Source organism: Gossypium raimondii, chromosome 10 (genome assembly GCF_025698545.1).
Source record: "Gossypium raimondii isolate GPD5lz chromosome 10, ASM2569854v1, whole genome shotgun sequence".
NCBI lineage: Eukaryota > Viridiplantae > Streptophyta > Magnoliopsida > Malvales > Malvaceae > Gossypium > Gossypium raimondii.
The window spans coordinates 60905966-60918100 of record NC_068574.1 but is presented as its reverse complement, the minus strand read 5'-3'; the positions used below and the strand labels follow the sequence as shown (position 1 = coordinate 60918100).

Here is a 12135-nt window from a genome sequence, read left to right as displayed (position 1 = left end):
TCAATCGAAGCGCTCATCCTAGACGAATTGATAATGTACAATTTTGATTAAGTGTTTATTACTTTAGATATCACAACTAACATCTTGTTTTGGGAAAATTTTTCAAATTCTAGTTTTCTCTAAATTTATTTTTCGCTGCATTTTCAAAACTGTTTTTTCGATCAAAAGTAAGGTGTTACATTTGTAGAATCATTAGGAGTGGAAGATGAATTGTAAAGTTAATAATTTGGATCCTCACAAACAAGACCAGGAGTGAAAGCAAAAATAAATAAAAGCTTCTACCTTTTAAGCATGGCTTCGAGTAAAACCTTGTAAGTAAAATCTAAAGATTTTCATTTTAAATTGATTTCTAAACTTCAAAACTTTCTAATTATATCTATAATTATAAACTATTGATGACATATCAATTAAATTCTTCCATTGTTGAAATCGTTAATTTAATTATTAAATTACACTTAAAATTTTATGACATAATTTAACATAATTTAAAATGTAATTTCAAGAGGATGTAAATAAAGTTAGGAAGCATGCAAGTGGTTATAAAGAGCTGGGAAATGACATATGCATGCATTGAAATAGGAGAAGATGAACGAATGGAGGAATGGCATATTCCAAAAGCTGTATAATTCTAATTTTAGTGGTTAAATTAAAGTTAATGCTTTTAAAGATAACTACACTAGAGCCGATTGAGTCTTAACTCAATTAGTATGAGCATTATTATCAATAAAGGAGGACGTAAGTTTGAGTGTGCTGAAGCACATTATCCTCCTATTTATGGGTTGGGGTAGGGCTATAAATAATTCTAGGTATTGTGTCAAAAAGAGCAGATATGATCAAACCTTATAATGAGAGTTAAAAAACAGTATCTTAATACTAAATTTCGTATAGTTGGGCGAAGCACTTTATTTCTATTCATAATGAAGCCTTGGAGACTAGCACACAGTAATATTTCGACCGTCCTGATTCAAGTATGTGTGTTTATCTTAATATTGATGTTGTTGTTAACTTTGTCTCTAGTTTTTCTGCTACAGGTGAAGTTATGCATTACGGAAAGGGAAACTGGATCTTTGGCTATAATTGTTTCTTAAGGAAGTGTTCAGTTGCAGTTGTTGAGCTTTGGGGCTTACTGGATGGCTTACTTCTACTCTAGAAACAAGGATATGATGAGGTCATCATTTAGTTGGATAATCTAGAGAATGTCATATCTATTAATGACAATTCGCATGCGGGACATAAAAGCACGTTAATAAGGAGAATTCAACAAATCCTAGCCTTTGAAAGAAAATGGTTCTTGCGTTACGTTCCTAAAGAGACTAATCGGATAGTAGATGCTTTAGCAAAAAGGGCTCTATCAAATGATGAAGTATTGCATATGTTCGAGGAACCCCTGATGGAGATTAAGGAGATTTTGAAAGAAGTCTTTTCTTTGAATAACTCAATTATGAATATTTCTATGTAATCCTTTGTTTTATTTATCAAAAAAAAGTAACTACACTATAACTATTCAAGGGTTGGGTTATCCGTCCAACCTTGATGGTCTATCCAAAATTTAGAAAGGTTTGGGTAAAAACATTAGTCCCAAAAAATGATAAGTTACCTATATTTAAAATTGTAACCAATGAAAAAAATATATTGAATTATTAAATTAAAATCAATAATATGGGCTAACCTAAAATAGGATTGATTAGCTATTTATAAATATAGATGGGCTCGGACAAAATTTTAAGTTCATATTTTTAGTCATGCTTTGGTAAGCATAAGTGTATTAATATCATGCTTAATCCCGATTTGACCCATGAACACCTCTAAACTATATCGAATGTTGCTAAATTATTAATAAGTTTAAATTTTGATTACTCAACTTCAAGAAATTACAAAATGGTTATTGACTTATTCGAAAGTTATCATTTAAGTCACTAATTGCTATTAGGGCCGGCCCTGGGGGCTATTTTGAAGTGCAGCCTCCCAGGGCTCAAGGATAAAAGGGGCCCAAAAAAATTATTTATTCAGCTTAATGTGGGACAAAAATTTCAACCTAAAATAAATTAATTAAATGCATCCTATTATTATGATTTCTCGGACCAAGAGATCCATGAATCGGGATCCTAATACATATAGATACAAATGGTCCAATGAGAGCAAGAATTTCCAGAAGCATTTGGAACATTTTGTTTCTGAGTAGAAGAGCCGTTTTCAAGTAGTGTTCGATTGGTTACGTATTAATCAATATTTGACTGATTGGTCTGAGGTTATCGACAAAAAAGATTTGTCTAAGTCACTTCGTTTCTTTTTATCCAAGTTACTTCTCTTTTTGTCCAAGTTGCTTCTCTTTTTTTGTCTAACTCACTTCATTTTTTTCTTTGTGAGTTTTGGGAATATCCCCATTCATAGGTCTGAGATCTACATCTATGAATTGAAAGGTCTGAATGATCAAGGTTTTTAATTCTTAATCATAAATACTTCATCTTCAACTCCATGACTTCTCCAAACCTCCTCTAATCCCCAAATTCTAACTCCTACCATTTAAAAAAGAATTTCAATTTTTTCCAAAAAAATCAATCGTTACTAGCATTCAACTTTCTTTATTTTCCCATAACCATGGCAACAAGAGAAATTTTCTACAAATTTGATTTGAGTAATACACCATTCATCAATCATTAGCCTCAATCAATTGAAGTTATTAATTTTTACTTTATATTTGAGAGATTGGGAACCTCCCATCTATGATCTGTAAGATCTACTATTGTTGCATTCTTAATTTGACGATATTTTTGGGATTTAACTAATAAAGTCATTAAGTATCCTTATATTTAACTTCTCCCTAATTCCTTTTTTGATGACAGTATATTACTACATATCCTTCTTTCTTTATTAATTTATACTATTGAAATTTTAATTATTTTTGTTGCTCATTTATTTTTAATTTTTAGTTGCATTTTCCTCGCAAATAATTGATGTTGATGTTATCATTAATGATTTTGCATCTCGAAGGCCCGTAGAACCCAATTTTTTTATGATTTTTTGTGTTTTTGTAGTTGATGACATAGGAGTAGATTGAAAGTAAAATATATTTTTAATTGTGTTAGAAAAATATATTATTCGTTAATGTCATAAAGCATATTATTTTAATAAAATTATTAATATATTATTTTATTTTATTTTATTGTATTACATTTTATAATTTTTTTAAAAGAGCCCGATTTATTGTTTCGTCTAAGGCCCCATAAATATCAAGAACAGACCTAACAAAAAAATTGGAAAGAAAGAATGAAATTGTCCTTTCTTTAGGAATACCAATGCAATGTCTGAGATGATGTTTCATCTTCCAATTCCTTTAAATATGCCATTAGTGCCCCAAGTCTATTTCAGGTTTAGATCTCCTTTGGCATTTTGGTCATGGCTCGATTTTTTCTTCAATGGCTTAGCCTAGTTGCGATCATTTGGCTTCAATCCAAAAATGGAACTAACTCAAATTTCCCAGCTTATTCATCCCAACTCAAGCATTTCATTTTCATTTCACAAATTCAACTCAATAACCTTGCCTTTGCGCCTCCGATGCCAGTAAGCTGTTTGGGTGGCTTTCAGGCAGCGCTGCCAACTACTTGCCCATGTGGTTGGTCCTTATCCTCGGTTCATCTCTCGGGTTGATCGGTTATGGTGCAGTGTCTCTTCCTCATAGGTCGTGTCTCCAACTTATCATATGGCGCCAATTTCTTTCTCGCTATGCTTGCGGGAAATAGCATTTGTTGGATCAACACCGTTTGCTACCTCGTTATTATTAGAAACTTTCCCCTCGCCATAGGATTGACAGGTAGCTACCAGGGATTGAGTGCCAAAAATCTATACAGATGTTGTGGATGTTGTCTATCCTTGTTCAGACGTGGAGAGAGCCAGAGCCTATCTTTTCCTTAGCTGTCTTACCCCTCACTGTTAGTGTCATGGCCGCACCAGTAGTTAGAGTTATTACTGCTGTGAAGACAAGAGGGCGAAAGTTGCATTCATATTGATTCTTATTATAACAACAGTCACAGGAGCTTTTACTATCATGGGCAGTATGGGATCAGCATCAAGCTTGTTATCACCATTTACTGGTGCAGTAGGAATGGGCAGTATGGCGGTTGATCGGTATACAGATATATATCGTGTATGTAAATTCAAATTTTCAAAAGAATAATAGCTACTCAATTAACTCCATCTTTGTCCAATCATATTATATCATATTTTCCCATGATCCTTCCTCTTCGTTTACCTGGCCGCCATTGTTTATCACAAGGAAGGAAATGCTTTGGCATGGAATGCTACACAAACACCTTTATGAATATGTACCTGCAAATAACAAAACCTTGAAGAATCAAATCTATTGAAATGCACATGATAGTTTGGGCTCAAGTTTTCTCAGGCTTTTTCTAGTTCAGATTTTTTTAATTCGGATCTATCAGTGGCTCGGGTTTTTCCGGACACGAAAATTTTCAAGCTCGGTATTTTTGGATTCAGGCTTAGATCGAGTCAAAATAATATACTCATTATTACCTTAAACTCAAAATAAACTAATTATATATATAGCCCAAATCTCAAGTCCAAAATAAAAAGAAATTAAACCAATACTCAAATGCAATTTGTAAAAGTTAAAAGCCCAATTCAAAATCTAATTTAATAAAAATAATATTTTATTAAGATATTAGAATTTTGATAATAGTTTATGTATTACTAGTTATAATTATAGACATGTATTTTAATATATTAATACTCATAAAATATATATTTGTATTATATTATTTCATTATATAATACTATATCACATACTATAATAATAGAGTAGTATATAATATATTAATTATTATCATATATATTAATGTTTATTATTATATGGGTTGAATAGTTCAGTGACAATCTTATAACTTTTTGAAATTAAGTCACCCAAACGTAAATTTATTAATAGTTAAATAATCTTACATATAATTTACCCGGATTTAAAAAGTAATATCATTTGAAAATTTTAGTTCCCATTTCATCAATTATTCAATCTAGTCACTTCTAGTGAAAATTGACAATTGACAATTGACAAAGATATATACCTAATTTTATTTAGAGTTGTAAGTTCTCTATTTTCTTAAAGAAGGCAAGTCTTGTGAACATGAAAGTTTACTATGAAAGAAAGAAGAAAGGAAAATGAAATTAGGACAGAAAAATAAGTTCCATTATATGTCAAAATCAACAGTAAAGATTCAGAAACGAAGACCCAAAATTTTATGCAATAATAATATTTTTATTTAAATTTTATTATAAAATATATGAATATTAATATAAAAATAGCATGTATTCAAATCCAACTCAAATCAAGCTTGAATAATAAAAAAAAAGCTTTCGTAAAATTTGATCTCATTTCAACCCTTGATGCCTCTATTTATTTGGAATTAGATTGGTTGAACTAAAAATTGATCAGTGTGTTAATCTGGATAAAGGGGTTAAACCAGTCTCTAAGTAGACACTTAGAATCGATAAAAATTAAAGGTTGAACAAGTTAAATTGGTTTATAAATTTTTGGAATAAAAACACTTAATCCCTAAGCTTTGAATTTTTTTCAATTTGGTCAATGTATTTTTTTTTTGTTAGTCCACATTAATCATTTGACTTGATAATTGTTTTCAAATTTGAACTTTATGATAGTGTTGCGGACTATGCCATGTCACCATCTCACATGAACTAAAACCGGAAAAAAGTTGTCAAGTACAAGACTAATGTGAGCCAATAAAAAAACTCAATGACTAAATTGAGAAAAATTGTTAAGTTCAAGAACTAAACATAGTCTTATCCTCAACTTTTTTAAAAATTTTTATTAAATTTTAATTATTATTGAACCAATGAAGCTCACTGATTCATTCATTTCTCCATTTTCCATAAGTAGGGAAGGGGATGAGGATAAAGATGAAAGTAACATGCACCCACTCAAATCATTGAAAAGATCATTTTAGGAAAACCACAAATCAGTGTTCCTTTTTTCAATTAGGTCCAAGCTTGACCAGTCAAGAGCTTCTAAAAGAAACCAATTAAGCTTGAAGAAGAAGACATTTTAGTGGTAAGTTCATTTAAATAAGAAAAATACAAACAACTGAATCATATGAAATAAGCCAAGCAATATACGATCATATAGACGGTAACTAATTTGTTTTTTCTTTTGGATCCAAACAAGCCATGTGAAGAAAATTCCAGCTTGAAAAAAGATTACTTTTTTGCCTCCATAGAACAATATATATATATATAGGGAATACTATCAAACCCTTTCACAATCATTGATTACTTGTAGAACAATGTAGAACAAACCGAGAAGAAACTACAACACACTGAAATATACTGGACTCCGGTGACGCCGGTGCTACAAAAAAGGGGTTCGAGTTTCAAATTGGAGTACTTATATCAGTGATGTTTTGATGATGGTGAAGGTGGACATTGGTAGCACTTGGCGAATAATCCGAACGTATCTACTTGTTTGATGAAATTCGTCATGCTAGCCCAACCTCCTAATCCGAATCCGACTACGAAAACCCATATTACGATAGCCGTGTTCACCGCATAGATTGCTGTCCAGCTTGGGAGGAAGCAAGGAAGTTTCTCAGCTGCATTCTGTTTCAACATGAATCATCAAGGACCAATGAGTAAAGTTGATAAATTTATATGATTATGATATAGTTTTTGAAGGTCCAAAAGTTTTAACTTTTTTATGTTTTGATCACTATGATGGTTTAGCCTACCAGAAAATCTACTGAATGACAAGGAAATGCCAACAACCTCATCTTTTTTCACTGATAAATCCATTAGTGGGGACGAGAATCCGAGAACTGTAGTGACTTAGGACATGAAACCGACCTACAATCATGTCTCAAATCGAATCCCCGCAAAATAGTGCAACTTAACATAATTGCTTCTCTTAAGTTATACTAGGAATTATGTTTGTAGCAATCAATATCATCTAATAAGGTAAGTACGAACAGAGGCCGGTAGCAAATGATGAAATTTTACGAGTTTACCTTTCTTGCAGAGGCCGATTTATAAGTGAGCATATGAGCTAAAGCAGGGATGATGTAGACAGTGAAGCTAACCAAGAGCGACCCTACAGCCGAGTTAATAGGACCGAAGAATGGAAATATGATAGCCAAGAACCATATAGGTATCACCACAGGTAACCGAGATACGGCCCTCAAACAAATGCTTTTTGTGTCGTGCATCCCCACTACTTTCTCCCACACAAAGTACAACGGCGTGCAAGCGAACCCGAAGGTAATAAACTGCGACAATCGGATCATCAAGTCAATTTCACTGATCAAACAAGACTATACTAGCATAAAACCGAGGTATCCGCAAACCTGATGGATTAACATTAGGATAACCGCTGCATCACGCCACGCCGAGTGCGGGAGGAGTGAAAAGGCATTGGAATGGTTGAGGAGTTGATCACCAAAAGCCCAATAGACAGCGGAGGCGGACGGGATGGTTAGGGTGAACACATATAATGTGGCCAATAGGTATATGTACTTGAACTTTTGAGGTTTCCACATAGCATGCATAATTTCACTGCAAAAGATTAATTTGTTTTACACCTATTTTTATCATATATCCGGACATGAATATGAAAATATGTTCGCTCACCACTCGAGTAATGTAACCATGGGTTAAAAGTAGCAAATGGCCCTGTGCAATTATCATGACACAAACAAACGCCACTCAATCACAAAAAGCTAAACTCAAACAAAGCCTACAAGTATCATTATTTCACTTCTTAATCATTATTTTGATAAACTTCGAAGCACACATTTACATATCATTATTTGAGGTTTAAGTTTGACAATTTTTTTTTATAAATTAAGCTCTAAACTTAACAATTTCGTGTGAGAACAATAGTTAAATTTAAGGTTTAACTTGTTAAAAAAATTCAAAAATTGTCAAATTCAGACAAAAAAAAATGATTTAACAGCAAAACTTCTAAAATTACCAACCGACCAGAATTGATGATATTTCACTAAAACTTTTTGACCAAAACAGGAGACAAGAAAGATACCAAACCAGAAACATTGTCTCAATGGTACAATGGTAACTTTACTAAGTGAACAAAGGGATATTAATGAATTTGTATCAAAAACTTTTGCCCCTTTCTCAAATCCCAAGAATTTGCTAACAAAAGCTGCAAATGATATCCTATTCTAAGTAAAAACCCCATTTTTATTACAAATTTTACTGCTTTTCTTGTTCAATAAATTAAAGCAAAAAAGTCATTTATTCTTTTGAAACAATAGCAATAATGATAATAATGACACCTACACTGTGACAGCATGTCCGCCGAAAGTATACAAGATATTGGTGGCACCAGTGAAGTACAAAACCAATTTGGTTGGACCTTGATGAGTTACACCTTCCACCTATAAACAAATAAAAGTAAAAAAACTGAAAGATTTCGAGATTAAACCAACTATTTCTTTTGCTTTTTTACCTGGCCATGAACAAGAGCTGCTATGGTTAAATACCATGCAGTATAAGTAGTCATCCCAAGTCCCAAAAAGGACCAGATTCTGTAGTTATGAAATGAAGGGATGAACACTGTTGTAGCACAACAAGCTCCAAAGATATATGTCCATGTCCTCTTATCTAGCTTGTCATTTATGTAATATATGTTGCTGTAATAAAACAAACAAAAATCAGACACCATGAAAACTGAAAGAATTTAATGAAAAAGTTTAGGGGAAAATTAAAATGAGACCTTGCACAAGCTATAAGCTGAATGACAGAACCGAATAGGAGAAAAGTGCAGTTAAACGCTAATCCAATAGCTTTCCAATAAGGTCCTAATAAACCATCCAACACTTCAAACCACTGCATGTTGAAGACACAAAGTCACAAACCATACCAAAACATGTTCTAGATTATGTTCATATGTTGTGTTTTCTTTAAACGGTTTTTTCTATGATAACCTGTATGACATGGTTCTTGAAGCTGACATTCTCTTTTTCTTTTCTGGTTCTATACTCAATATATAAAACACTTATGAGATAAGCAGTCCAGCTACCAAGAACACCATAAAAAACTTGTAAGATAATCCCTGAAAGCATTCCCATTTGAGAGAAAGAGTATGGTAGTGTTAATAGAACTTGAGCCACCTGCAAAACCCCATCATCAAAAACATAAAAAGATTCAGTTTTTTTAACACTAGTTTGAATTATTACAAGTTTTAAAGTTTGGGGTAGTACCTGATTTGAAGCACAACTGAACCAAGCATCATAAACTGAACCACCATGCCAAAGAAGACTCTTAACACTAAAAACGGAATTATCTCCTTGATCTTCTTCTTCATGCTCCATAGTTTCATTTAAGCTTGAAACAATGGCTTCCTCTGCTTGCTTCTCACTTGACATTGCTTCAGTCACAACACAAACACAAAATCAAACCAAAACCAAGTTTTTTTAGAACATGAACCTCAAATATTTGACTCTATGTTTACCTTACAAGCTATGAAAAACACAGATCCTTGACAAATGTTATAAATAGCAAGCTTCTTTAACTGATTGTGTGTATTTATCTCGTTTTTTTGGCCTTTAGGAGCAAGAAACCTCAGTTTTTAGGGTGGCTGTTACAGCTTTATTATTATGGGTCTGATTCAAAGGATTTTATAAATGCAAACAGAAAGAGAAAAAAAATCATAATTCCAAGGTTGGCAGTGCCTTAATTACAGCTAAAAAAAAAACTTTAAAAATCATTCCTTTTTACACTCAAAGGTCCAACAAACAATAAAAAATTTACTTTGAAGATGAGATAAATTCATAAACAAGCTGCCACTGGAAAAAAGCAAGAACCAGGAAGAAACCCAAAAAGGAAAGCCAGGTAATTAGGAAACTATAGAAAAAAGGGTAAGGTTTTGGTTGCTTTTCTTTTTTACAGTTTTCTTAAGAAAAAAAAAAGAACTAGCAGAGAACAAAAAGAAAGATGAAATCTTTTTTGATTTTTAAAAAGCTTGTGTCTGAGTTTTCTGTTAATACATATGTATATATATATAAGAGTGGCAGAAGAAGATCTTTTGTCTTCTTGTTTTAACACTGTTTCATAGCCTCTGGGGGTGTTTGTCTCAGTCACTAAATGAGCCTGTGAAAGAAATATAATAAGTTAAAATATCATATAAGTGTTTACACTTTTCATAAATTTAAAATTTAATCCTTAAATTTAATTTCTTTTAAATAAATTTTAATTTTTAAACTGATAAATCAAAAACCATTCGAATCAAATAAATTTAAATTGATTTTTTATTTTCTTTTATCTTTTGCTATTATATATATATAGGAAATTGAAAAGAAAATGAAAGAAATGTCATCATAGAATTTTCAGCATCATGATAATGAAGTGCATGGCTTCTGGTAATTGTAATGAATGAAATGTAAATCACTGCAACTTCCATAACTACAAAGCTTACATCCATGATTGCCAAACCATCAATCATCAACTTCAACATAAAAATACATAAGTAAATTTCAAAGCATTTTTTGAAGGGAAATAAGACTGTCAAAAGGTGGATAGTGTGTATATGGGAAATTGAGCCATTTGATTATTCATATTGTAAACAAATCCAAAATCAATTCCTTGTAAAGAAAGATTGAATTCATTTATCAAAAGGATTTGATACATTTTTGTAGATTTTAATTGACAAAAATGATAGAAGAAACATTGTATATATTTAATTTATGGATTCATGGATTTAGTAATAAATTTTAATAGGTCATAATTTTTATTTAATTCGTAAATATTATCGGTGTTTTTATCCGTTAATGTCGTATTTCTTTGGTAACGAAGTCCTTTCTAAATTTTGTGAATCCGGTTGGGTTCTCCTTTGAAATGGAAAAAAAAACTCAGCGATAAAATTGAACATAGACATCGCCGACATAATACTTCTACTGTTTGAGGGTCTGAAATCGACCTCTTGTCAACAAAATTTAAGAGGAATAAAGTAAAATTTAGTCTCCAAATAGATCATTTTTTTAGCCATTGAATTTTTTTTCACATTAGTCCTGAAATTTGACAAATTTTCCCAAATTTGTTCTATGTGATGGTGTAGCATTTTTGGATTGGGTCACATTATCACCTAAAAAATTATTTTAAAAAAATTTATGTGAGGATGTTCATAGTGCCACATCATCACAAAGAACAAAACCAAAAAAAAATATCAATGTGGACAACAAAAACAATTCAAAAACTAAATTAAAAAATTTGCCAAGTTCACGAACTATATGTTATCATTCGTGACAATTTTCTTTTGGACAATTTCATTATAGGTTTTGTTAATATTTGTTCTTTTTTACACAATACATAGAACTACCTATAGTCCCTCTCCAACCCATAAATAGGAGTATAATGCGCTTCAGCACATTCGAACTCACGTCTTCCTATATTGACAATAATGCCCATGTCAATCGAGTTAAAACTTAATCGACTATTCTCGATAATTTTAAATGTAGATGGTATTCATAAATTTTTTACACATTAGGTGTACAAAATAATCAAATATAGATGATGAATTATATGGTAAGACGTCATGAGAACTTTTAGGAAAAAATTCAATTAATAGTGGAAGCAAAGGAAAAAGGCAATGAAGATTATTGACCAAGAAAATTAGAGCTTTTTTCAGGCTTCCATTTAAGGTATCTATTAATGATATATTTTTCTCCATTTAAATCAACATGCCAAAATAGATATACAGTGTTAAATGTATTTTGGTCAAGAACATCTTGGTGGTCTGACTTTTTGAAAAAGGTTTAGGTTTTTTTTTTAACATAAAAAATAAAAAATAGATAAAAATCCAAGTTATAATTTGGTCTCGATAAGGACTGGAAAATTTTTGACCCGTCTCATAGGCCCGGGCCCGGCCCGACCCGAAATATGGGTTTAAAATTTTGCCCAGGCCCCAGCCCGGGAAAAATATCATAAGCCCGAGCCCGGCTCGGCCCGGCCCATTTTTAAAATAAACATTAAAAAAATATTTTAAAAATAAAAAATAAAAAAATTATTTTAAAATTAAAAATAAAAATAAAAAATATATATTTATTATATTCGGACCGGGCCGGGCCCGGGCCAAAAAAGTGGTGCCCAGGGCCTGGCCCGTTT

General features: G+C 31.8%; 1 protein-coding gene across 1 annotated transcript; it reads right to left on the bottom strand.

Moving 5' to 3' along the window:
* Positions 1-6195: 6195 nt before the first annotated feature.
* LOC105776413 (auxin transporter-like protein 2) lies at positions 6196-9993 on the bottom strand. Its single transcript, XM_012599047.2, has 9 exons — positions 9488-9993; positions 9237-9403; positions 8961-9146; positions 8750-8862; positions 8483-8666; positions 8314-8411; positions 7362-7569; positions 7026-7283; positions 6196-6621 (listed from the first exon to the last, which is right to left on the bottom strand). The coding sequence occupies exons 2-9, from the start codon at positions 9399-9401 to the stop codon at positions 6415-6417; spliced, it is 1419 nt and encodes a 472-aa protein (XP_012454501.1). The 5' UTR covers positions 9402-9403; positions 9488-9993; the 3' UTR covers positions 6196-6414.
* Between the last annotated feature and the right edge of the window lie 2142 nt (positions 9994-12135).